This window comes from Myxocyprinus asiaticus, chromosome 10, assembly GCF_019703515.2.
Source record: "Myxocyprinus asiaticus isolate MX2 ecotype Aquarium Trade chromosome 10, UBuf_Myxa_2, whole genome shotgun sequence".
Taxonomy (NCBI): Eukaryota; Metazoa; Chordata; class Actinopteri; order Cypriniformes; family Catostomidae; genus Myxocyprinus; species Myxocyprinus asiaticus.
Genome location: NC_059353.1, coordinates 1,241,545 through 1,264,257, shown reverse-complemented (window position 1 = coordinate 1,264,257; position 22,713 = coordinate 1,241,545). Strand labels below are relative to the sequence as shown.

Below are 22,713 nucleotides of genomic sequence, written 5' to 3'. Positions count from 1 at the left end.
CTTTAGCTATTTTCTTATAGCCACTTCCTATTTTGTGAAGCTCAACAACCTTTTGCCACACATCATAACAATATTCTTTGGTCTTACCCATTGTGATGGATGACCAAAGGGAATTTAGTGAAACAGGAAGTCATGGCTGAACAATTTCATGTTCCTTGTCACCCGGGTGTACTAAAAATGTAAAATATGATTGGGAATATACTTCAGATATATTTTCTAGGGGTGTCAATCATTTTGGCAAACTTGTTTTGGAGAAAAATATTTATTTAATCGTGAGATTTTTCCTCCTTTCAATTAGTTCACTTCAATTAAAGGTTAGATTTTTGTGAATATTTTGAATGAAAGATTAAAAGGATAAACAATAAAGACATATTTTTTACAAACTTATTTGCTAATATTTAACAAGGGTGGCAATATTTTTGGCCACAACTGTAGCAAAAGCATGATAATGTTGATATTCTGTTGAAAATAGTGTATGTTGTGTTTTGTTTGGGATACTGGTTTGCTGATATTGCTACTAAGTTTCAGAATCAGAATCAGAATGAGCTTTAACTGTTCATGAGATGGATAGCCTGGGGGAAAAAACTGTTCCTGTGCCTGACGGTTCTGGTGCTCAGAGCTCTGAAGCGTCGGCCAGAAGGCAACAGTTGCAAAAGGTAGTGGGCAGGGTGAGTGGGGTCCAGAGTGATTTTTCCAGCCTTTTTCCTCACTCTGGAAGTGTATAGTTCTTGAAGGGGGGGGGGGGCAACCAATAATCCTCTCAGCAGTCCGAACTGTCCTTTGTAGTCTTCTGATGTTTGATTTCGTAGCTGAACCAAACCAGACAGTTATTGAAGTGCAGAGGACAGACTCAATGACCGCTGAGTAGAACTGTATCAGCAGCGCCTGTGGCAGGTTGAACTTCCTCAACTGGTGAAGGAAGTACAACCTCTGCTGGGCCTTTATCGCAATGGAGTCAATGTGTGTCTCCCACTTCAGGTCCTGTGAGATGGTAGTGCCCAGGAACCTGAATGACTCCACTGCTGCCACAGTGCTGTTTAGAATGGTGAGGGGGGACAGTGTTGGGGTTTTCCTCCTAAAGTCCACTATCATCTCCACTGTTTTGAATGTGTTCAGCTCCAGGTTGTTTTGACTGCACCAGACAGCCAGCTGTTTAACCTCCCTTCTGTATGCAGACTCATCGTCATCTCGGATGAGGCCGATGTCAGTGGTGTCGTCTGCAAACTTCAGAGGGGTTCTTGGCGATGCAGTCGTTGGTGTAGAGGGAGAAGAGTAGTGGGGAGAGTACGCATCCCTGGGGGGCACCAGTGCTGATTGTACAGGTGCTGGAAGTGAATTTCCCCTGTCTCACAAGCTGCTGCCTGTCTGTCAGAAAGCTGGTAATCCACTGACAGATAGACATGGAAACAGAGAGTTGGTGTAATTTAGTCTGGAGAATAGCTGGGATGATGGTGTTGAAAGCCAAACTGAAGTCCACAAAAAGGATCCTTGCATATGTCCCTGGTCTGTCCAGATTTTGCAGGATATGATGCAATCCCATGTTGACTGCATCATCCACAGACCTGTTTGCTCTATAAGCAAATATAAGGGGATCTAGAAAGGGTCCAGTGATGTCCATCAGGTGGGCCAACACCAGTCTCTCAAATGACTTCATGACCACAGATGTCAGGATGACAGGTCTGTAGACATTAAGTCCTGTGATTTTTGGTTTCTTTGGGATGGGGATGATAGTGGAACGTTTGAAGCAGCATGGGACTTCACACTGCTCCAGTGATCTACTGAAGATATGTGTGAAGATGGGGGCCAGCTGGTTAGCACAGGATCTAAGACATGCAGGTGAAATGGCATCTGGGCCCTGTGCTTTCCTTATCCTTTGTTTTCGAAAGATGCGGCTCACATCATCTTCACAGATCTTAAGTGCAGGTTGAGTAGCAGGAGTGGGGAGGAGGGGGGTTGCAGGAGGTGTTGGTGTTTGTGTGAAGTGAAGGTCAGAGTGGGTGTGGGGTGTGAGATTGGGCCTTTCAAATCTGCAGTAGAACACATTCAGGTCATCAGCCAGTTGTTGGTTCCCTACAGGGTTGGGGGTAGGAGTCCTGTAATTCGTAATTGTTTCATGCCACTCCACAGTGATGCAGGGTTGTTAGCTGAAAACTTGTTTTTCAGCTTCTCAGAGTATCTTCTTTTAGCCACTCTGATTCCCTTATTCAGTGTGTTCCTGGTCTGACTGTACAAGACTTTATCCCCAACAATGTAAGCATCCTCTTTGGCCTGATGAAGCTGCCTGAGTTCCGCTGCAAACCATGGTTTGTCATTGTTAAATGTTAAATAAGTCCTAGTAGGAATGCACATATCCTCACAGAAACTGATATATGATGTAACATTATCTGTGAGCTCGTCCAGGTCTGTAGCTGCAGCCTCAAAAACACTCCAATCAGTGCAGTCAAAGCAGGCTTGTAGTTCCAGCTCTGCTTTGTTGGTCCATCTCTTTATAGTTCTTAATACAGGCTTAGCAGATTTTAATTTCTGTCTGTAGGTTGGAAGAAGATGAACCAGACAGTGATCAGATAGTCCAAAGCTGCTCTAGGAACAGAGCGATATGCATCCTTTATTGTTGTGTAGCAATGATCCAGTATATTTCTGTCTCTGGTTGGGCATGTAATGTGCTGTTTGTATTTGGGCAGTTCATGTGTGAAAACATTTCTTAACCAGCGTTTCACGTTTCTTTACCAGCTTCACCATAAAGACCATGCTGGTTGACCAGTATAAAAATTTTCATTGTAAAATGTACTTTGCATTACACACTAAACAGTATTTTCTTTCCCCCTGTAAGTTACTGTATATCAGTCATAAGTCATGGTAAGTCATGGGGACACAGATGGCACTATTCCCTGTGAATTAGCCAGCAACATCGCAAAGACTGCAATAAATCTGAATTTACATGTTTACATAATGTAACACCAGTTTTATATGTTTTATGCTTTTACTTAGCAACAAATGACAACATGTAACTATGTACTGGTGATGTAAAAGATTACCACAGTTTTCATTTGTCTTATCTGGTCCATATACAGTGTACTCTGAGTAACAGTGACTACACCATAGATAAAGAGTGCATTTTGTGATGATTATTATTGATATTGATTGATATTTATTATTGATAATATATGATGATTATTATTGGGTGCATTTATTGATGGCAGAGGCTATTTGCACTAAGTGTAAATAGCAACACAAATCATCTATTTTGCACTAAGTGCAAATAGTGACATATACTATTTGCACCCCTTATTAAATACTAACATACAGTATAGTGGCATCACTGCAACCTGTCCCACAGACACCCTAAACCAACCCCTACACCTAAACCTAACCCTAACCTTACCTTACAAATATTAACCATGGTTTACTGAGTAACCATAGCATCACCATGGTATTTTGCAGTAAAATTATAGTAACCACAAAATAAAACATGGCTACTATGTTAACACCATATTACTGTAATAACACCATGGTTAATTGCATTAAAACTATGGCTTCTGCCAAAAAACATGGTTACTACCATATTACCATGGTAAAAGCATGTTTAAATTTACCCGGATTAAATCAAAATCCCTGACCTTCCAAATCACTGCTAGGAAATCAACCTTTATATTCATTTCTATTTATTATAAGTTGTATTAAAGTAAATATTATGAGTGGAGACAGGAAACAGGATGGGGAAATGATGGAACAAAAAGGCAGAATCGAACCCAGGTCATCCATGCAAAAAAAGCACATCCACACTAGGCCTGGGTATTGCCTAGCACCTCATGGTATGATATGTATTGCAATACACATCACGATTCGATATATTGCCATACATAATGATATCATAATTTGATTAGATTACGAATCAATTCTAATTTCAATTCCAATTCATTTGGGTATATGTCAATTATATTCTGATGTCTGATTAAGAGCATGTAGCTCAAAACATTACATTTTTGTCTCTTGGTGAGCTCATTAAATTGATTTTGAAGTAACAGTGTGCCAAATTTGTTGTGTGTTTACATGATATGAATACACAAATAGCTGAATATAAGTATCGATACATGGATCTAAAGTATCGATACAATATCATGAGAAAAAGTATCACGATATATTGATATTTGATTGTGTCAACACAGCCCTAATCCACACCATTGTTACACCCCACGCCATTGCAACGACAATAGGGATGCAGTTTGTCTTCTATTTTTGTGTTTCTGCCAGAATATTGGAGTGCACCATGCTGTGTGGCAGGTGCCATTTACACCTAGTGCAAATAGTCACTATGTTCATATGGATGCTTATTGTTTCATTGGGTCACGAATATGTTTGCTGTTGAGTGGGATTTATTTAAGTGCCTGTTATGCAGTGGCAAAATATGATGCCTGGACCCCAATCCATCTGATACTGTTTATTTTATCACAACAAAAGGATTCAAATGAAACATAAAGAGGAGAAATGAACCAGGAGCAGAGTCTGTGTCAAACCCCTGCACTGTGTTATGTGCTGGTGACTTGCAGCAACAACTGGAAGACAAATTTTCTGAGAAAATCTCTCCCTCCACATGCCTATTTTATTTCCATCTGCATCAACACAAACAAGCAAAAACCATGAATGACATCCCCGAACACACTGAATGTTTTTCACATTTAAGAGGTGCTGTTGCAGGTACTATTCGTATATTTACATTCAGGTTTAAGTGAAACTATCCGTTAAAGGGATCATTCAAGAAAGCAAAAAATAGTTGGTAAAGCAGCACCTCACACCACATCCTGTTATGAAGTTTTGTGCTCTACCTCTGCGGTTTAGAGCTTGACACTCTCAGCTCTGACTGATCTCTGTCCTCTCACTACAGCAATTTGATCAGTTCTGTTTTATAGTCAGTGGCTTAACAGGTTTGATCTAAGATAATGTGATAAACACAGTTAAGTGAGTTCTTAAAGATTTGAAATAAGAAGATAAATTGTGTAAAGTGCCTCTGTTCTATACATGGTATTTTATTGCACAGCAAATGATGTTTAGAAGTGGGGTGGGTGTTGGGGGGGTGAAGGTAATTGTTGCCCCCAGAAACAACATTCCTATTAAACAGTCAGATTTTAGGGTTTGGTTTAAGGTTACATGGCTTCCTAACCAGGTGCAACGTGATATGTTTTCAGCAACAAGTAATTTGTCGGACCACACTGAAAATGAAAATATAGCACGATGCAGCACAATCAAAGCCATTTGAACAAAAGTTTTTTATTTTATTAATATACAGTCATGTGGAGCAGAATATTACACCAATGAGTCAGGAATTGGCTGGTTAGCAGGTCCCCTTTAGCCCCTGCTGATAGGAATGGGCATCCCCACTTTTTGTTTTTGATCTGATACAAAGTACTATTAAGGCCAGTATCGATAACTATACCGATACTGATACATCTATTAAATTGATTCTTTTTTGGGGGAATATTTGGGATAAAATGGGTCATTTTAGGGCTGTCGATTTAAAGCATTAATTTAGCGTAATTAATTATATTAAAAAATAACTACAAAAAAACTAAAGAATGCATGCAATTAATCATGCCCCCAACCTGTACATAAATTCTGTAATAAGTAATGTTCCTATCATCAGAGCAATTCAAGTTTGATATACCCCCTTATTGTTTTTGCAAATCTGTGGCAGTGGATATTTATTACATTATATTTATGCAAGAATCGATATTCTTGAAACAACATAAAGTATCAGAAGTATATCTCTACCTGGAACTACACACTATGATGGCAAAGAGCATGTTCTCCATTGACAGCCATTCAAAAGTAGCCATGTTTTCCCCCCAAGAAACATTTAAATCACAATTATTACAATACGTTATAGTAATTTTTTTCCAGTGACACATTATTTTGAAGGGCTCTTAAAGCGTGAAATTGACTTTTTGAGCGTTCATTTTCCCCTATTTGCTGCCATTGATGCCGTTGCAAAGACTGCAGCCTCCATTTTGCATAATATGGGGAACCGAGCAGATACCATTGGAATGAATGGGAATGATAATTGATAGCCTTCTCCAGGTATTTTAGAGCTTGTTGGGCAAAGCTACCTAGCACAACACTGCAGAAATGGAAACCAAGCACCTGGCAAAATGTTTTGTCTGTTTAGCACAAAAAAAGATTTATATGAATATTTTGTTGGTTTATCATGTTGTGTTTGGTTAGGACACAGTATTAAGCTCAGGGTAGTGGGGGTATGGCTGCCAAAAGCTTGAGAATTTTGGTCGCTTCAAACGGGATTTTTCAAAGTCAGATCCCCTAAATAATTTAGCCACTTAAAACATGGAAATAGGTGATACATTTCTATTTGGCAAAAATTTGTGACTTCCTAGCTAATATGGAACAATAGTTGATAGACGTCTTCATTTTGGCCAAAATATGGACAACCCAGCTAATACGGGACAGTTAACAATCATAGTGTTGGGGCTTTAATAACATATTTATCAACCTATTATTTCCCTTTGATGTTTGCTGTCTTGCTCAAGAGCACAATGCTGATTGGGCACTTTTGTGTCTTTACAATAATGCTACATCCACTGAAGCAGCAAACCTCATTCACATGCTACACCAAACCATGAGAACTAGTCAGTTACATCAGAGCTCGAGTGGGAACTATAACGTTCAGAAGAATGCAGGACTGAAGTGTAAACCACTGAACTAGGGCAGCGGAAGCGGTTTGCACAGTTAATTTTGGCATTAACGTTCTTAAGGTTGTTAATGCCAGTTACTGATTACAGTGCTGAATCTTTGAGAAGTGATAATGCTTTTTGTCCAGAAAAATTGGCACAAATGACAGTCTGTAATGCTCACGTGACACTCCACTCCTTTTTTTTTCTCTCAAAACCTACAGCAGGAAACTCATAAATGTTTATGAAATCATTCACCGTGCAAGTTCAAACTGGCATGAACCTTCTACTGCCTAATGTCCTTACAAAGGAGTCAGTCAAATCAACAGTCATTGGTGGTGTAAATGATGTTTCAACAGGCCTCCTCTTCCTCTACGGAATGATTCAGTCCAGGTATAAACTTCAGAAGGTGCTTACGTACGCTTCCTCTTCTGCCTCTCCTCGGCAGTGTTCCAAACACGGATGAAGATGAATTGTCCCAGCACGGGGACAGTGAACTGTTACTGCTGGTAAAGCTGATGCTGCTTGTTCGGGTCAGGGCTCTCGATGGCCCTGACTCCAGCTGAAAGAAGCCTGCGTTTTCAGTGGGGCTGAAAGGACTCAAGTCATCGAACACAGATGACGTGAAGGCTCCATCCTCACTGTCGTCTGTCATGATGCTCCGACAGCTGCTGTCACTGGAGAATCGCTGGCCAGAGCGACCCGTGGGAGATGAGAGAGACATCAGAGAATCCACAGACAGATGCTGAGTGCTCTCATTAAGATTACCTGCAATAGAGACACCTGTAAACCTAAAGTCATTCAACATCAGCTTGTGCAATATCAGACATTTACAGTAGCAAAATCATAAATGAGATCTCTTTAATGTCTCAATTACTTCCTCTAGACCGCGATAAGATTAAATGTAGAGTACCATCGGGTCGAACAGTTCTGAACACATGAGGAACAGTTTCAGTAGCATTTCCACTTGAGCACGGTTCTGCATGGTACGATTACAAACCGTTCTTGGCATGGAATACTCTGCATGGTTAGCTAACCATACTCAATCGTGCTGGTGGAATGGTTTTAGTACGTGGAGACTCACGATTGTCAATTTGCCAACGGCAAGGTAACTCAGGTGTTTCTCTGTAGCTGGCCAATTTTGCTAGTATTTGGGTGAAGTTAATACAGGTTATTAATAAAAATGTGTTTGTGTTTAAATGTAGAGCAAATAGAGACTTTGCTTCTCAGATGAAAAAACAAAACAAAACAAAACAAAAACACTAATCTCACATGTAAGAGTTTCAGAAGAGATTTCAATAATGTCTCAGACAGGGCTCAAATTTACCAAGATGCCAAAGTCTGCTATTAAAATGTATGTCAACAAATGTATCACTTGTTTTTATTTCTCATGTGAATTTTAGGAGAAATATCTGAGGCAAATATGATACAAAGTCGATACCTAAATTAGCAAACAAACATTGTTGGCTTGACTAAGCCTTGTCTGAAAGTTAAAACTAGTTTTGAAAATTTGAAGGTTGATGCTACAGACAAAACAGTATGACAAATCGCTAGCTAGCTAACAGAGTTTGGTGGATGTAACTTGAAAGCTATAGGGGGAGACAAAACCAACATGTTATTATTCTACAAACTTTGTTTAATCAAATCCAGAATTTCTAATGAAACAAAATGGATAACTCCATCAAGTCTCCTCAGCTATGAGAGGAACAACTGAGCAATAACATTTTTCTCTTAGAAGGTACACATTTATGTTCATTTTCATCTTGGTGTTGCTAGTGTCATGCTTAGCCAGTTGAGCTAAAGGAGCTCACACAAGGAGATATGAGATGATCAGATAGTGGGCCACATTAAATGGACAATAGTGTCTTTGAGAATGAGTATGTTTTCATCTGTGTGCATTTCAAGTCTTTTAAAGTTCCATACATTTGCTTTTGGAACCAATAAAACAACTGAGGTTGCAAGGAAAACACTTGCTTTATCTGTTACCTTCAATGATATATAGGCCAGGTATTAAACAGTGTTAGGGAGAAGTGATGCTACTAACTTTACATTTTTCAGTAGCATGACAGCTAGAGTATTTTTACAATAGTGTAGCTTTTGCAGTAATGAGATTGGAAAAAACTTTGGGAATGGTAGGAAGTCCAAATAATTTACGTAAAACAGTTTGTTAAGACTGTTCATCTCTGGGTACTAGCATGGTACATGTAAAAAAAAAAAAAAAGAGTAGGTAGTACCACGGTACATTTTACTACTTTTTTGTTAGTGTGATCTGCTCCATTCATTTCTGTTATTAAGTATTATCAACCAAAACGAGATAAAACCCACCTATCTCATCATAACCTGAAGTTCTTTACTGGAACTCTATCAGAGAACTATATATACTGTATCTGTTGCTTTTTGCTGAATATCATAAAAAATAAACAAGCTGAAAATCCATAAATATCCTACCCTAAATTATTTATTTTTTATCTCACCTCGTGTAAGACGCTTTTCCTGCAGCGTTAGAGATTGCAGTTCCACCCATTTCTCACGAAGAGTTTGCTGTGTGAGAAAAATACAAAATCAACATGAGTCATACTGTTACATTTCTCTGTATGTTCATCAGCATTTATTCATTTAGCTGCCTCAGCAATGATGCTAACACATACAGTACAGCAGAGATTTGGGCTGTGTGACTTTCTGAGTAAGGGTGTGTTAACTTTAAGTGTTTTCCCATCATCAGGCTGAACGGTTCTGAGCAAGTGAGGAACAGTTTCAGTAGCATTTTCACTTGAGCATGGTTGTGAATGATACCATTACAAACTGTTCTCAGAATGGATTTCAAACCACAGTTAGCAAACCAAAGAACCATGCTCAACCATGCTGGTGGAATGGTTTTAGTACGTGGCAAATCACGATTGTCAATTTTCCAACGCCAAGGTTACAGTTGTTTCTCTGTAGCTGGCCAAGTTCGCTAATATTTGTGTGAATTTAATACAAGTTATTAAAAATAATTATTTTATGTTTAGCATGTCTTCTGGATTGTATGATGATGGTTTATCTGGTATATAGTACATTATTTTCCTTTTCTTTAGGGAGGTAGATTACGCTATCTAGCTCATTAAAACTCATATAATATATCAATATATTACTCATATAATATTTTGTCAGTAAATGACATTTTAAGCTAGTCTGGGAATTTTAAACTTTATGTGTGTCTGTGTCCAGTGGCATTCACAACCCCTCAGCATATGATGGTCTTTCTTGAGCTATAGCAGAGTAAAATGTCATGGTTACTTGCGTAACCTCCATTCCCTGATGGAGGGAACGAGACGTTGTGTCGATGTAGTGAAACTAGGGGTCACTCTTGGGAGCCCGAGACACCTCTGGTGTTTGATAAAAGGCCAATGAAAATTGGCGAGTGGTATTTGCATGCCACTCCCCCGAACATACGGGTATAAAAGGAGCTGGTATGCAACCACTCATTCAGGTTTTATGCTGAGGAGCCAAGACAAGGTCCGGCCATTTCAGCGGGTAGTTCAGGGTTGTGGCAGGAGGGACACAACGTCTTGTTCCCTCCATCAGGAAACGGAGGTTACGCAAGTAACCATGACGTTCCCTATCTGTCACTCACTCGATGTTGTGTCGATGTAGTGACACTAGGGGTCCCTATACAAAACGCCGCAACTGGCTGAACTGTGTTAAGGGAACTGGCAGTGTGTGATGGGCAGACAACTGTGTGCCTCGTAGCCAGCACACCAGGCCGACACGTAACCTCCCCCAACATAGTTATGAGTGTCGAACGGCCCTTTGGGGACAAGTCAAATACTCAAAAGATAGAGACAGGCTAGCCCAGTCGTGGCCTCTTTTCCCCTTCTTTTTTCCACTCCCTAAAAAAAAGGGGGATTATCCGACCTAGTCGGGGTCTAGTCGGGGGGTGTCCCTCCCAAGGGGAGGACACCGCGGAGACCACACCTCGCCCAGAGAGAGGGGGGATATTTAAGTGGAAAATACATCACATGGTCTTGTCGATCATGTGGAGAAGTCTCATGGTAGGTCCTACCCAATGGGGGAGGAGTTACTACAAACATGAAGACTGTTGTAGAGGGGCCTCTGCCCAAGGAAGACGCAGTTTGCCAACAGGGAAACGAATTAGCGGAAGATATACATCGCATGGGGTTGCCTATAGGGAACCGCCACATGTGGAGCACCTATCCCAGAACAGGGCTTTTAGTTAGCACGTGTACTGGGCCGGCAGCGAGTCTCTCCAAAACCTCGACTGCCACAGGGCTCGGAGGAAGTCAACCAGGGAACATAGTTTTTGAACACTACTGGGAGTTAATGGTGCATTTCTTCAGCTCAGGGGAGGTGAAAGGTGCTATGTGCAAGCGATACACCCGGCCAGCTATCCCAGGCTTATCTATTTGTATTGCGTGCCACTACCCGGGACGAAACCGGTTCCACCCGGAGGTTGTAGAACCTCGCAAAAATGTTGGGTGTTGCCCAGCCCGCTGCTCTGCAAATGTCTGTTAGAGAGGCACCCCTGTCCAGGGCCCAGGAGGCCGCTACACCCCTGGTAGAATGGGCTCATAGCCCTACCAGGGGCGGCATGTCCTGGGCGTGATATGCCATAGCTATGGCGTCAATGAGCCAGTGGGTGATCCTCTGCTTGGAGACAGTGCTTCTTTTCCGCTGTGCACCAAAGCAGACAAAGAGCTGCTCAGAGATCCTAAAGCTCTGCGTGCGATCCAAATAGATGCGTAAAGCACGCACCGGACACAGAAACAACAGGGCTGGGTCTGCCTCCTCTTGGGGCAGCGCTCACAGGTTCACCACCTGGTCCCTAAAAGGGGTCATGGGAACCTTGGGCACATAGCCCGGTCGGGGTCTCAAGATCACGTGAGAGTAGCCCGGACCGAACTCCAGGCACGTTTCACTGACAGAGAACGCTTGCAGGTCTCCTACCCTCTTGATGGAAGTAGGCGCAGTCAGGAGGGCAGTCTTCAAGGAGAGTGCCTTAAGCTCAGCTGACTGCAAAGGCTCAAATGGGGCTCTCTGTAGACCCTGAAGAACTACAGAGAGGTCCCATGAGGGAACGAGGCACGGTCTGGTGGGGTTCAGCCTCCTTGCACCTCTCAGGAACCTGATGATCAGGTCGTGCTTCCCTAAGGACTTACCGTCCACTGTGTCATGGTGTGCTGCTATAGCGGCTACGTACACCTTCAAGGTGGAAGGGGACAGCCGCCCTTCCAACCTCTCCTGCAGGAAGGAAAGCACCAATCCGACTGACGGGAAGACCCCCACTTAGCGAACAGACACCACTTAAAGGCACATAGGCACCTCGTTGAGGAGGCCCTAGCCTGAGTTATCATGTCTTCCACCGCGGGTGGTAGGCTGCTTAGGTCTAATGTGTCCCATCCAGGGGCCAGACATGGTGATTCCAGAGTTCTGGTCGCAGGTGCCAGATGGTGCCCCGTCCATGAGAAAGAAGGTCCTTCCTCAGGGGATTTCACTGGGTGGGCCAGTAGGGTGCTACCAGGAGGACCTGCTCCTCATCCTCCCTGACCTTGCACAGTGTCTGTGCAAGTAGGCTCACTGGGGGAAATGCATATTTGCGCAGTCCAGGGGGCCAGCTGTGTGCCAGCATGTCTATACCAAGAGATGCCTCGGTCAGGGCATACCAGAGTGAGCAGTGGGAGGATTCTTGGGCCTGTGCCTGTCTGAATATACTCCAGATCAGCTGGACCACCTGAGGGTGGAGTCTCCACTCTCCCCTGAGGGTAACCTGCCGTGACAGCACGTCCGCTGCAGTGTTGAGGTCGCCCAGGATGTGAGTTGCTCGCAGTGACTTAAGGTGCTGCTGACTCCAGAGGAGGAGACAGCGGGCGAGTTGTGACATACAACGAGAGCGCAGACTGCTTTGGCAGTTGACATATCCGAACTAACACGTCCTTGCCCTGGATCAATGGCCGGAACCTCCGCAGGGCGAGCAGAATTGCCAGCAACTCGAGGCAGCTGATGTGCCAACGCAGCCACGGGCCTGTCCACAAGGCGGCGGCTGCATGCCCATTGCAAATGGTGCCCCAGCCCATCTAGGAGGCATCTGTTGTGACCACGACGCACCTGGAGACCTGCTCTAGGGGAACGCCTGCCCGTAGAAATGCGAGGTTGGTCCAAGGGCTGAAGAGGCGGTGACAGACCGGCGTGATGACCACACAATGTGTCCCGTGGTGCCATGCCCATCTCGGGACTCGAGTCTGAAGCCAGTGCTGAAGCATATGCATCAACCCGAGCGGAGTGGCCACCACAGAGGATGCCATATGCCCCAGGAGCCTCTGAAAAAATTTCAGTGGAACCACTGAAACAGGTCAGCAGGTCAGCACCAACTGTGCACGCTCATTCGTGAGACGCACTGTCAACGAGACTGAGTCCAACTCCAAACCGAGAAAAGAGATACTCTGAACCGGGAGGAGCTTGCTCTTTTCCCAGTTGACCCAAAGTCCTAGTCGGCTGAGGTGTGAGAGCACCAGGTCCCTGTGTGCACACAACACATCCCGAGAGTGAGCTAGGATTAGCCAACCATCGGGATAGTTGAGGATGCGAATGCCCACTTCCCTTAGCGGGGCAAGGGCTGCCTCTGCGACCTTCGTGAAGACGCGTGGGAACAAGGACAGAGGAGTACAAAGGGAGGACCTTGTATTGATACGCTCGACCCTCGAATGCAAACTGCAGGAAGGGTGTGTGTCGAGGTAGAATCGAGATGTGGAAGTACGTGTCCTTCAGGTCTACCGCCACGAACCAATCTTGATGCCGGACGCTCGCTAGAGTGCGTCTTTGCATCAGCATCTAGGATGGGAGTCTGTGTAAAGCCCGGTTCAGTACTCGCAGTTCCAAGATTGGCCGCAACCCACCACCTTTTTTCGGTACAATGAAGTAGGGGCTGTAAAACCCCTTCTTCATCTCGGCCGGAGGGACAATCTCATCAGACGTACTGGCGGGTGGGGCCTCGCGGTGCCACACCGTGTCGTGGCTGTGCTGAGTTCAGGGACATCGAAGTACTTACCTGGCTCCTTGTGACTACCCCCGGAACAGCCTGGGACAGGGGAGGAAGAGGCCTGTCCTCGTGACCCGTGAGACTGTCACATCGGGGGTGGATTTGTGCCACAGCTGGGTGCTCAGGTGTGGGGAGAACGCCGCTGGAGTGCCAAACCTGCCAAATAGAGTGGTGGATGGTGGTCGTGATAACAGCCGTGCACACCGGATATGTGACCCAGGGAACAAGGAAACTGCTCTTGCTGAACTCTTGGGTACTGCGGCCACTTGGGCATGCAGCGCAATTAAATGCAAAGGTAACAAAAGATTCTCCTCCCAGTCCTCGACCAGGGATGGAGTGGTCTGCTTACCAGCTCCAGAGCAGCGGGTTTCGTCACCCCTGGGTCACTCATCTCAGGGGCGCTTCGAAGCCTTTCGCAGGTTCTTGGCGTATGTTTAGGGGAGTGGCATGCAAATACTACTCGCCATTTTCATTGGCCTTTTATCAAAGACCGGAGGTGTCTAGGGCTCCCAAGAGTGACCCCTAGTGTCACTACATCGACACAACCTCGAATGAGTGACAGATAGGGAATACAGGGAAAAAAGCAGTCCTAAAAACTGGAATATGTGATTATCCTCCATAACGCACACACTCCAACATTTACTTCTCACGTTGTTGCCAATTGACATATTTGTTATGTACTTGTCTGATTTCGCAGCACCAAAGTAGAAAAAGAAACCGTAACTGTGCCAACTGGCCTGGATCGGAACAGAACGGCACGGTTTCACAACGACACAAACAGCCACACAGAAACACACAAATACACACCTTAAGATAGCGCATCTTTTTCTCTAATTCAATTCTCTTCACTACACTCCCACTGACGGTCTCCAACCTACACACACAAACACACACACACACACACAGAGAGAGAGAGAGAGAGAGAGAGAGAGAGAGAGAGAAAGTTAGCAGTTAAAGATCATACATGAAGGTCCAGATTCTTGGAATGAATTTAAATATTGTTGAATGTGGTACACCGAGTGAGAGTAGGCTTCTACAGACTTATCGGTATCTAAAAGCATTATCGATTTTCACATTATCTGAATAAAATGTGAGTGGTTCTTGCCAATGTACACTATATTGCCAAAAGTATTCGCGCATCTGCCTTTAGACGCATATGAATTTAAATGACATCCCGTTCTTAATCCATAGGGTTTAATATGATGTCGGCCCACCCTTTGCAGCTATAACAGCTTCAACTCTTCTGGAAAGGCTTTCCACAAGGTTTAGGAGTGTGTTTATGGGAATTTTTGACCATTCTTCCAGAAGCGCATTTGTGAGGTCAGACACTGATGTTGGATGAGAAGGCCTGGCTCCCAGTCTTCGCTTTAATTCATCCCAAAGGTGCTCTATCGGGTTGAGGTCAGGACTCTGTGCAGGCCAGTCAAGTTCTTCCACACCAAACTCGCTCATCCATGTCTTTATGGACCTTGCTTTGTGCACTGGTGCGCAGTCATGTTGGAACAGGAAGGGGCCATCCCCAAACTGTTCCCACAAAGTTGGGAGCATGGAATTGTCCAAAATCTCTTGGTATGCTGAAGCATTCAGAGTTCCTTTCACTGGCACTAAGGGGCCAAGCCCAGCTCCTAAAAACAACCCCACACCATAATCCCCCCTCCACCAAACTTCACAGTTGGCACAATGCAGTCAGACATGTACCGTTCTCCTGGCAACCGCCAAACCCAGACTCAACCATCAGATTGCTAGATGGAGAAGCGTGATTCGTCACTCCAGAGAACACGTCTCCACTGCTCTAGAGTCCAGTGGCAGCGTGCTTTACACCACTGCATCCGACGCTTTGCATTGCACTTGGTGATGTATGGCTTGGATGCAGCTGCTCGGCCATGGAAACCCATTCCATGAAGCTCTCTACGCACTGTTCTTGAGCTAATCTGAAGGCCACATGAACTTTGGAGGTCTGTAGCGATTGACTCTGCAGAAAGTTGGCGACCTCTGCGCACTATGCGCCTCAGCATCTGCTGACCCCGCTCTGTCATTTTACATGGCCTACCACTTCGTGGCTGAGTTGCTGTCATTCCCAATCGCTTCCACTTTGTTCTAATACCACTGACAGTTGACTGTGGAATATTTAGTAGCGAGGAAATTTCACGACTGGACTTGTTGCACAGGTGGCATCCTATCACAATACCACGCTGGAATTCACTGAGCTCCTGAGAGCGGCCCATTCTTTCACAAATGTTTGTAGAAGCAGTCTGCATGCCTAGGTGCTTCATTTTATACACCTGTGGCCATGGAAGTGATTGGAACACCTGAATTCAATTATTTGGATGGGTGAGCGAATACTTTTGGCAGTATAGTGTAGGTTCAACAGAAGTCTATGCAAGTCTTTGCCCATTTTATCATCTGCCAGGAAAAAAATGTAAGTCTATGGGATGAGTTGTTGAGAGATGTGTTCATTTCTCGTTTTTGTCTTATAATTTTTTCAGGGTCTTAATTCATTTACCTATTCTGTGTCTGATTTTCATACTTACTTCAGCATGTTAGTGGATTCTCGAATCAACTCAATAATGTGCTGATGTGTAGATCCCTCAATGCTGACTCCATTTACTGATAAAATAATGTCACCTGTCAGAGAGAGAGAAAGAGTGAGAGAGAGATTTTAGACCTGGTCTCACAGAATCACGTTACTTTTTGTATGTGGCTCCTTATTAACTACACTTACAAGCTTGTTTGAGCAAGTAGGTATAGTTGCAGGCCGGAAATCTCTAAATGGTGGTGGAATCTCCAAAATAGGTCGGGGTTACTCCAAAAGGGGGTTGCACCAACTTCCACACACAGTTAGGGAAAGGGTTAGGGGCTTACTATATCTTTGATGGCGGATATCTTTGCTGCCCCAAAAGGAGCTCTGCCTGCAGCTATATCCTTCTCTGTTTGAGTGCTATCAAATTGCACAGTAGCTCAACTGAGAGAGCTTTGTACTTGCTATGTAAAGGACTGGGTACGAGTCCTGAAGAGCATGCAAGGTGACACGTGAGTCTAAAGTATCATAGAAGCACCACACATTGCATTTTTCATCTCACATTTGCTTTAATGACACTTTTAAGGATTAGGATAGGGAGGTAGGTTTTGTCAATTTTAAAACTCGAAAATTTTTAAAACATTACTAATTATTTTACTTTTAAGTTACTTTCCAAAAAGCATTTCACAGATGTTTGTTTTTCCGCTCAACAAATTCAAATAAATGTCTATATTTTTGTCTAAACATGCCTTTCAGCTGTCACAGAAACACAAACAAACATACATATAAATATAATTCATGATGTAAATGTATTCTATGTATATAATATTATTTAGAAATGTTTAACTCATGTAATGCACTTAAAAGTAATTAACTTCATTGAAAGTCAGTATCTGTAATCTGATTACAAGTATTCAAAATGTAATGTGTTTTTGTAAACTTTTTTTTAACTACAAAGGTGGTTAGATTACAGTAACAAATAACACTGAACACTGATAACTTGTCATGCATTTTCACTATTATTATTTTACTAAGAAAACAATATTGTTTGTTTGCTTATTTATGCACAATTTCTCATTGTACATATAGTAAATATGCCAAAACACTTTGGCAGCACACATTTGTTATGCCACTATTGAAATTGAGAGAAAGGTTATAGTGCATTTCATTGAATTTTTAAGTGAAAGATTAAAAAAAGATGGAAAGATGGTGTTGATTTTGTGTCTTTGGTCATGAGAAAGCTTGCGATAGCTGACCATGTAGAGCATGAAAGCCAGAGCGTGAGAAACAGAGCGATGCACCAGCTGCTGTTGTAGTTGTGGCGTAGGCAGGTAGGAAAGTGCAGTGTAAACAGGGTCAGGTCAGATGGGTGGAGTGAGTAAACAAGTGGAAAACCTGCTCACCAGTGGTCAGACCTGCAGCTTCTGCTGCGCTGCCATCCTGCACACTGCACACAAACGTGCACATCTCCACCATACTGCTATTCTTGACCTTCAGACCATACGTCTGCAGACACACATCCTATAGCATCAGTACTCAAAACATCAGCAGAAACTTTAGAAATAAACCTACAATCGCAAGTAGATGTGCATGTACAGCATAATTACAACTTTATATTATAATGTTGTTATCTAATGCAAGGACATTTTTACGTCTGGCCTCAGTAACCATATATTTTGGGGGCAAAGTATATTTAATGTGAAATTGCACCTCTGTGACATGAAATAAATGGATTTGATGCAGTTTAAAACTGCTCATGACATGTGTATAAAAACATACCTGAATTTCAAATCCAAAGGCTTCATTGTCTTGTTTCTTCAATATAATCATTGTTCTGTGCAAAAAATCAAGAGACATCCATCAAACATTTGTATGTCAGAAATGGACTTCATAAATGTTGCAGTTATGTCACAGTGTCTTTACCTCTGAGGATCAGTATAATCCACTAGAGACGTGGAGTGTGTTCTGCTCAGCTGCAAAGCAAACATTTTCAGATTTATTCAATGATCTTGAGAAACCATATGAAATTGAAACTGCACACACAGTTCACCAGGAATGCATGTAAACAATCAAATTAGGTCTGGAATAGTCTTTAAGGTTTTTGCAGCTCTAAATCCTACAGGAATCTATGGTGCCTTGATCCCACCAAAAATAAATAAATAATAATAAAAAAAAAAGGATATTCTGACTTTCTCGCAATTGTGACATTATATTTTGAATTGTGACTTTATTTCTCATAATTGTGACTATTGTATATACTGTATCTCGCAATTGTGGCTCAGTTTCTTGTAATTGCGACTTTTAGCCTTTATCTTGCTATCGCGACTTTATTTCTTGCAACTGCATCTTTAGTCTGTCCCACAACTGCAACTTTATTTCTCGTAATTGCAACTTTATGTATCTCAATTGTGACTTTTCTCTCGCAATTGAGACTTTAGCTTATATCTTGCAATTGCATCTTTATATCCTGTAAAAACTTTATATCACAAAATTACGACTTTATTTATCGTAATTGCGACTTTATATCTCATAATACCAACTTCACTTCTCGTAATTGTAACTTTAGCCTATATCTCACAATTACTAGTTAATATCTCACAACTACTTATCAAGTCAAGCTCTTTATTTTCATTGTAAACTAAATTATATTTTTATGCTTTATATTTTGCAATTGTGACTTTATTTCCGTAATTACAACTATATATCAGGCAATTGCGACTTTGTTTCTCGTAATTGCAACTTTATATCTCGCAATTGCGACTTTATTTCTCGTAAATGCAACTTTATATCTTATTATTGCAAGTTTATATCTCGCAATTATGACTTTATTTCTCATAAATGTGACTTTAGTGTGTCTCACAATTGCAGCTTTATTTCTCGCAACTGCAACTTTATTTCTCGTAACTGCGACTTTATTTCTTATAATTGCAACTTTATATCTTGCAATTGTGACTTTATTTCTTGTAATTGCGAATTTATATCCCTCAATTGCGACTTTTTTCTCTCATAATTGATACGTTAGCATATATCTTGCAATTGCCTCTTTAAATACTGTAATTGCAAGTATATATCACAAAATTACAACTTTATTTTTCATAATTATGACTTTATATCTCATAATACCAACTTCATTTCTCGTAATTGTGACTTTAGCCTATATCTCACAATTACTTGTTAATAACTCGCAACTACTTATCAAGTCAAGCTCTTTATTGCCATTGTAAACTAAATTATATTTTTATACTTTATATTTTGCAATTGCGACTTTATTTTCCGTAATTACAACTATATATCAGGCAATTGCGAATTTGTTTCTCGTAATTGCAACTTTATATCTCGCAATTGCGACTTTATTTCTCACAATTACAACTTTATTTCTCGCAACTGTGACATTATTTCTTGTAATTGCGACTTTATATCTCTCAATTACGACTTTTTTCTCTCGTAATTGATACTTTAGCGTATATCTTGCAATTGCAAATTTATATCACAAAATTATGACTTTATTTTTTGTAATTGTGACTTTATATCTCGTAATACCGACTTTAGCCTACATCTCACAATTGCATCTTTATATCTCATTATTTCAAGTTTATATTGCATAATTGCGACTTTATTTTTAATAATTGTGACTTTATTTCTCGTAATTGCGATTTAAGCCTATATCTCGCAGTTGCGACTTAATTTCAAATAATTGTGATTTATATCTCCTAATTGCAACTTTATAGCCCATAATTGCAAGTTTATGGCTCATTATTGGGACTTTATTTATCATAATTGTGACTGTATATTTTGCAATTATAACTTTATATCTTGCAATTGAAACTTTATTTCTCATAATTGTAACTTTATTTCTAGCAATTGCAACTGCACCCTCTATCGCACAATTGTGACTTTATTTCTCGTAATTGCAAGTTTATATCTTGCAATTGCAGTTTTATGTCTTGAAAAATAAAGTCGTAATTGCAAGATATAAAGCAGTAATTACAACCCCAATTCCGAAAAAGTTGGGACAGTATGAAAAATGCTAATAAAAACAAAAAGGAGTGATTTGTAAATTATATTCACCCTTTGCTATATTGAAAGCACTACAACTACACATTATATGATGTTTACCTTGTGAATTTCATGGTTTTTTATAATTTACAGTAATTTCAAATCAGATGATTGCAACACACTCCAAAAAAGTTGGGACAGTCGAGTGTTTACCACCGTGAAACATCACCATTTCTTCTAATAACACTTATTAAGCATTTGGGCACTGAAGACACAAGTTTGTTAAGTTTAAAAAGTGGAATTTTCTCCCATTCATACATTATGCAGGTCTTCAGCTGCACAATTGTATGGGGTATTCGTTGCTGTATTGTGCGCTTCATAATGCACCACACATTCTCAACTGGAGACAGGTCAGGACTGCAGGCAGGCCAATCTAACACCCACACTCTCTGATTATTTAGCCAGTATGTAGTATGAAATTGTCCTGCTGAAATTTACGGGATGTCCCTGGAAAAGACGGTGCTGGATGGCAGTATATGCTGCTCCAAAATTTGTACATACCTGTCTGCATTAATCGTGCCCTCACAGATGTGCGAGTTACCCATGCCATGGGCATTGACACACCCCTGGCCTATACAGACACTGGCTTTTGGACCTGATGCTGATAACAGCTTGGATGGTCCTTTTCCTCTTTGGCCCGAAGAACACGACAGCTGTGTTTTTAAAAAAAACTATTTGAAATGTGCACTCGCCGGACCAAAAAACAGTTCCACTGTTCTACTTTCCATCTAAGATGAGACCGAGTCCGTGTTGATGTATGGCTTATGCTTTGCATAGTAAAGTCTTAACTTGCATCTGTGGATGCAGCTGCGAGTGGTGTAGACTAACAAACATTTACTAAAGTAACAAGCCCATGTTCATGAAATCCATTACAGATGAATGACGTTTTTTAAGACAGTGACGTCTGAGGGATCAGAGATCACACACATTCAGAAGTGGTTTTCGTCTAGCTCTTTACGCACCGAGATTTGACCAGATTCCTTGAATCTTTTAACAATATTGTGCACTGTAGAGGGTGAAATGCCCAAAATCCTTCCAATTTGTCTTTGGGGAACATTGTTCTCAAAGTGCTGGATTATTTGCTGAAGCATCTGTTGGCAAATTCTTGAAGGACTAGGCTGTTTTTGGAGGCTCCTCATATACTATGACATGATTGCCTCAAATGTTTAACATCTCCTGTTTCACATTGCCTTGTTATTTCAACTTGTCACAATTTTATTAGTCTTAAATTACTTTAAATTAGTCACACCTTTTTTTGGAGTGTGTTGCAATCATCTGCTTTGAAATTACTATACATTTTCAAAAAACAATGCAATTCACAAGGTAAACATCATATAATTTTAGCTGTAGTGCTTTCAATATAGCAAAGAGTGAATATAATTTACAAATCACTACTTTTTGTTTTTATTAGCATTTTTCATACTGTCCCAACTTTTTCGGAATTGGGGTTGTAAAAGAAATAAAATGGAAATAACATCAGCATTCTTTTATTATATGTTGACAAAATTATTTATTTATATGATTTATGTTTTATCTATATGATTATCAACTCTCAGCATTCATGTTGCCATTGAAATAGATATTCAGATTTCCATCACTGTATGTTGGTTGTCCCACCTGACTGCGTACCCGTGATAACGTCCCGGCTTTGGTCTCTTCACTGTTCGAATTTTTGCCATTGTTGAAAGAACATTGTCGCCACAGCATGCTTTTCTTCTTCTGATATCCGTCTAGTATGTCCAGGCTTCTCTGCTGCTTCAAAGGTGCTTTAAGGTTCTTATTGGAGGTCATGATGGCTCCTTATTCAAAGAACCCCAGCACACTACTGCAGACTTCAGTGTAACTCATCTGTAGTACGTACAGCAGATATACATACACCATGTGAGCACCAGGAACAGACACAGCGACCATCAGTGTGTGGGTGTGTGTTGACTTGCATCTTTCGTGGTTCTCGGTCTCATCTATTCTTTCATTTTCTTCACCTTCATCTGGTGTGGTGTGGACAGAATTCTGTCTGTTTCCTCTTTTTGTTATTCATCTCTTTTAAGCATTTTAGAGTAGTCTGTGTAAAGACATGCATGAATAACCACAGTGTTGTCAGATCAGACATCTCTCTCTCTTATTTCCACAGCGCCGCATGTCTTTCACTTCTCTCCATTTGTGAACAATCACTTCTGTTTTGTGGTTTACACAGAAAAGCTGTCTGAAAGCTGCCATGGTGAAAGGAAGATGAACAGAGACCCTCAACACTAGAGCAAACAGACTGATTCATAAGTGCCATTTTGCCCTTCAGGACAGATGAGTCTAGAAACAGATGTTTCTGGTGTTTGAGAGTAAAAACTTACAAGCACAAACAGAACAGCTACTTTATCAGCCTCAGTGACATGTTTTCTTTTTTTCTAATTCCTTCCTATAAAAGCCCTGACTAA

At 41.5% G+C, this 22,713-nt stretch overlaps 1 protein-coding gene across 2 annotated transcripts; it reads right to left on the bottom strand.

The window, feature by feature from the left end:
- Positions 1 to 4,434: 4,434 nt before the first annotated feature.
- LOC127446851 (cytohesin-interacting protein-like) lies at positions 4,435 to 22,372 on the bottom strand. 2 transcript variants are annotated; one of them, XM_051708143.1, is made up of 8 exons: positions 21,914 to 22,372; positions 18,152 to 18,201; positions 18,008 to 18,062; positions 17,632 to 17,734; positions 16,242 to 16,335; positions 14,518 to 14,584; positions 9,152 to 9,218; positions 4,435 to 7,445 (listed from the first exon to the last, which is right to left on the bottom strand). In XM_051708143.1, exons 1-8 carry the CDS (start codon positions 22,073 to 22,075, stop codon positions 7,030 to 7,032), a joined length of 1,014 nt encoding a protein of 337 aa, XP_051564103.1. In that variant the 5' UTR covers positions 22,076 to 22,372; the 3' UTR covers positions 4,435 to 7,029. The 2 variants fall into 2 exon arrangements, with proteins under 2 accessions (XP_051564103.1, XP_051564101.1); XM_051708141.1 differs by having other exon boundaries at positions 21,902 to 22,371.
- Between the last annotated feature and the right edge of the window lie 341 nt (positions 22,373 to 22,713).

Excerpts from the sequence above, each read along its gene's own strand:
- LOC127446851 (XM_051708141.1), bottom strand. The coding sequence starts at position 22,075 with ATGACCTCCAATAAGAACCTTAAAGCACCTTTGAAGCAGCAGAGAAGC. Across the intron at positions 18,063-18,151 it reads GATTATACTGATCCTCAGAG|AACAATGATTATATTGAAGA; the intron begins GTAAAGACACTG and ends TTTTTTGCACAG. Across the intron at positions 16,336-17,631 it reads AGCTGCAGGTCTGACCACTG|GTGACATTATTTTATCAGTA; the intron begins GTGAGCAGGTTT and ends TCTCTCTGACAG.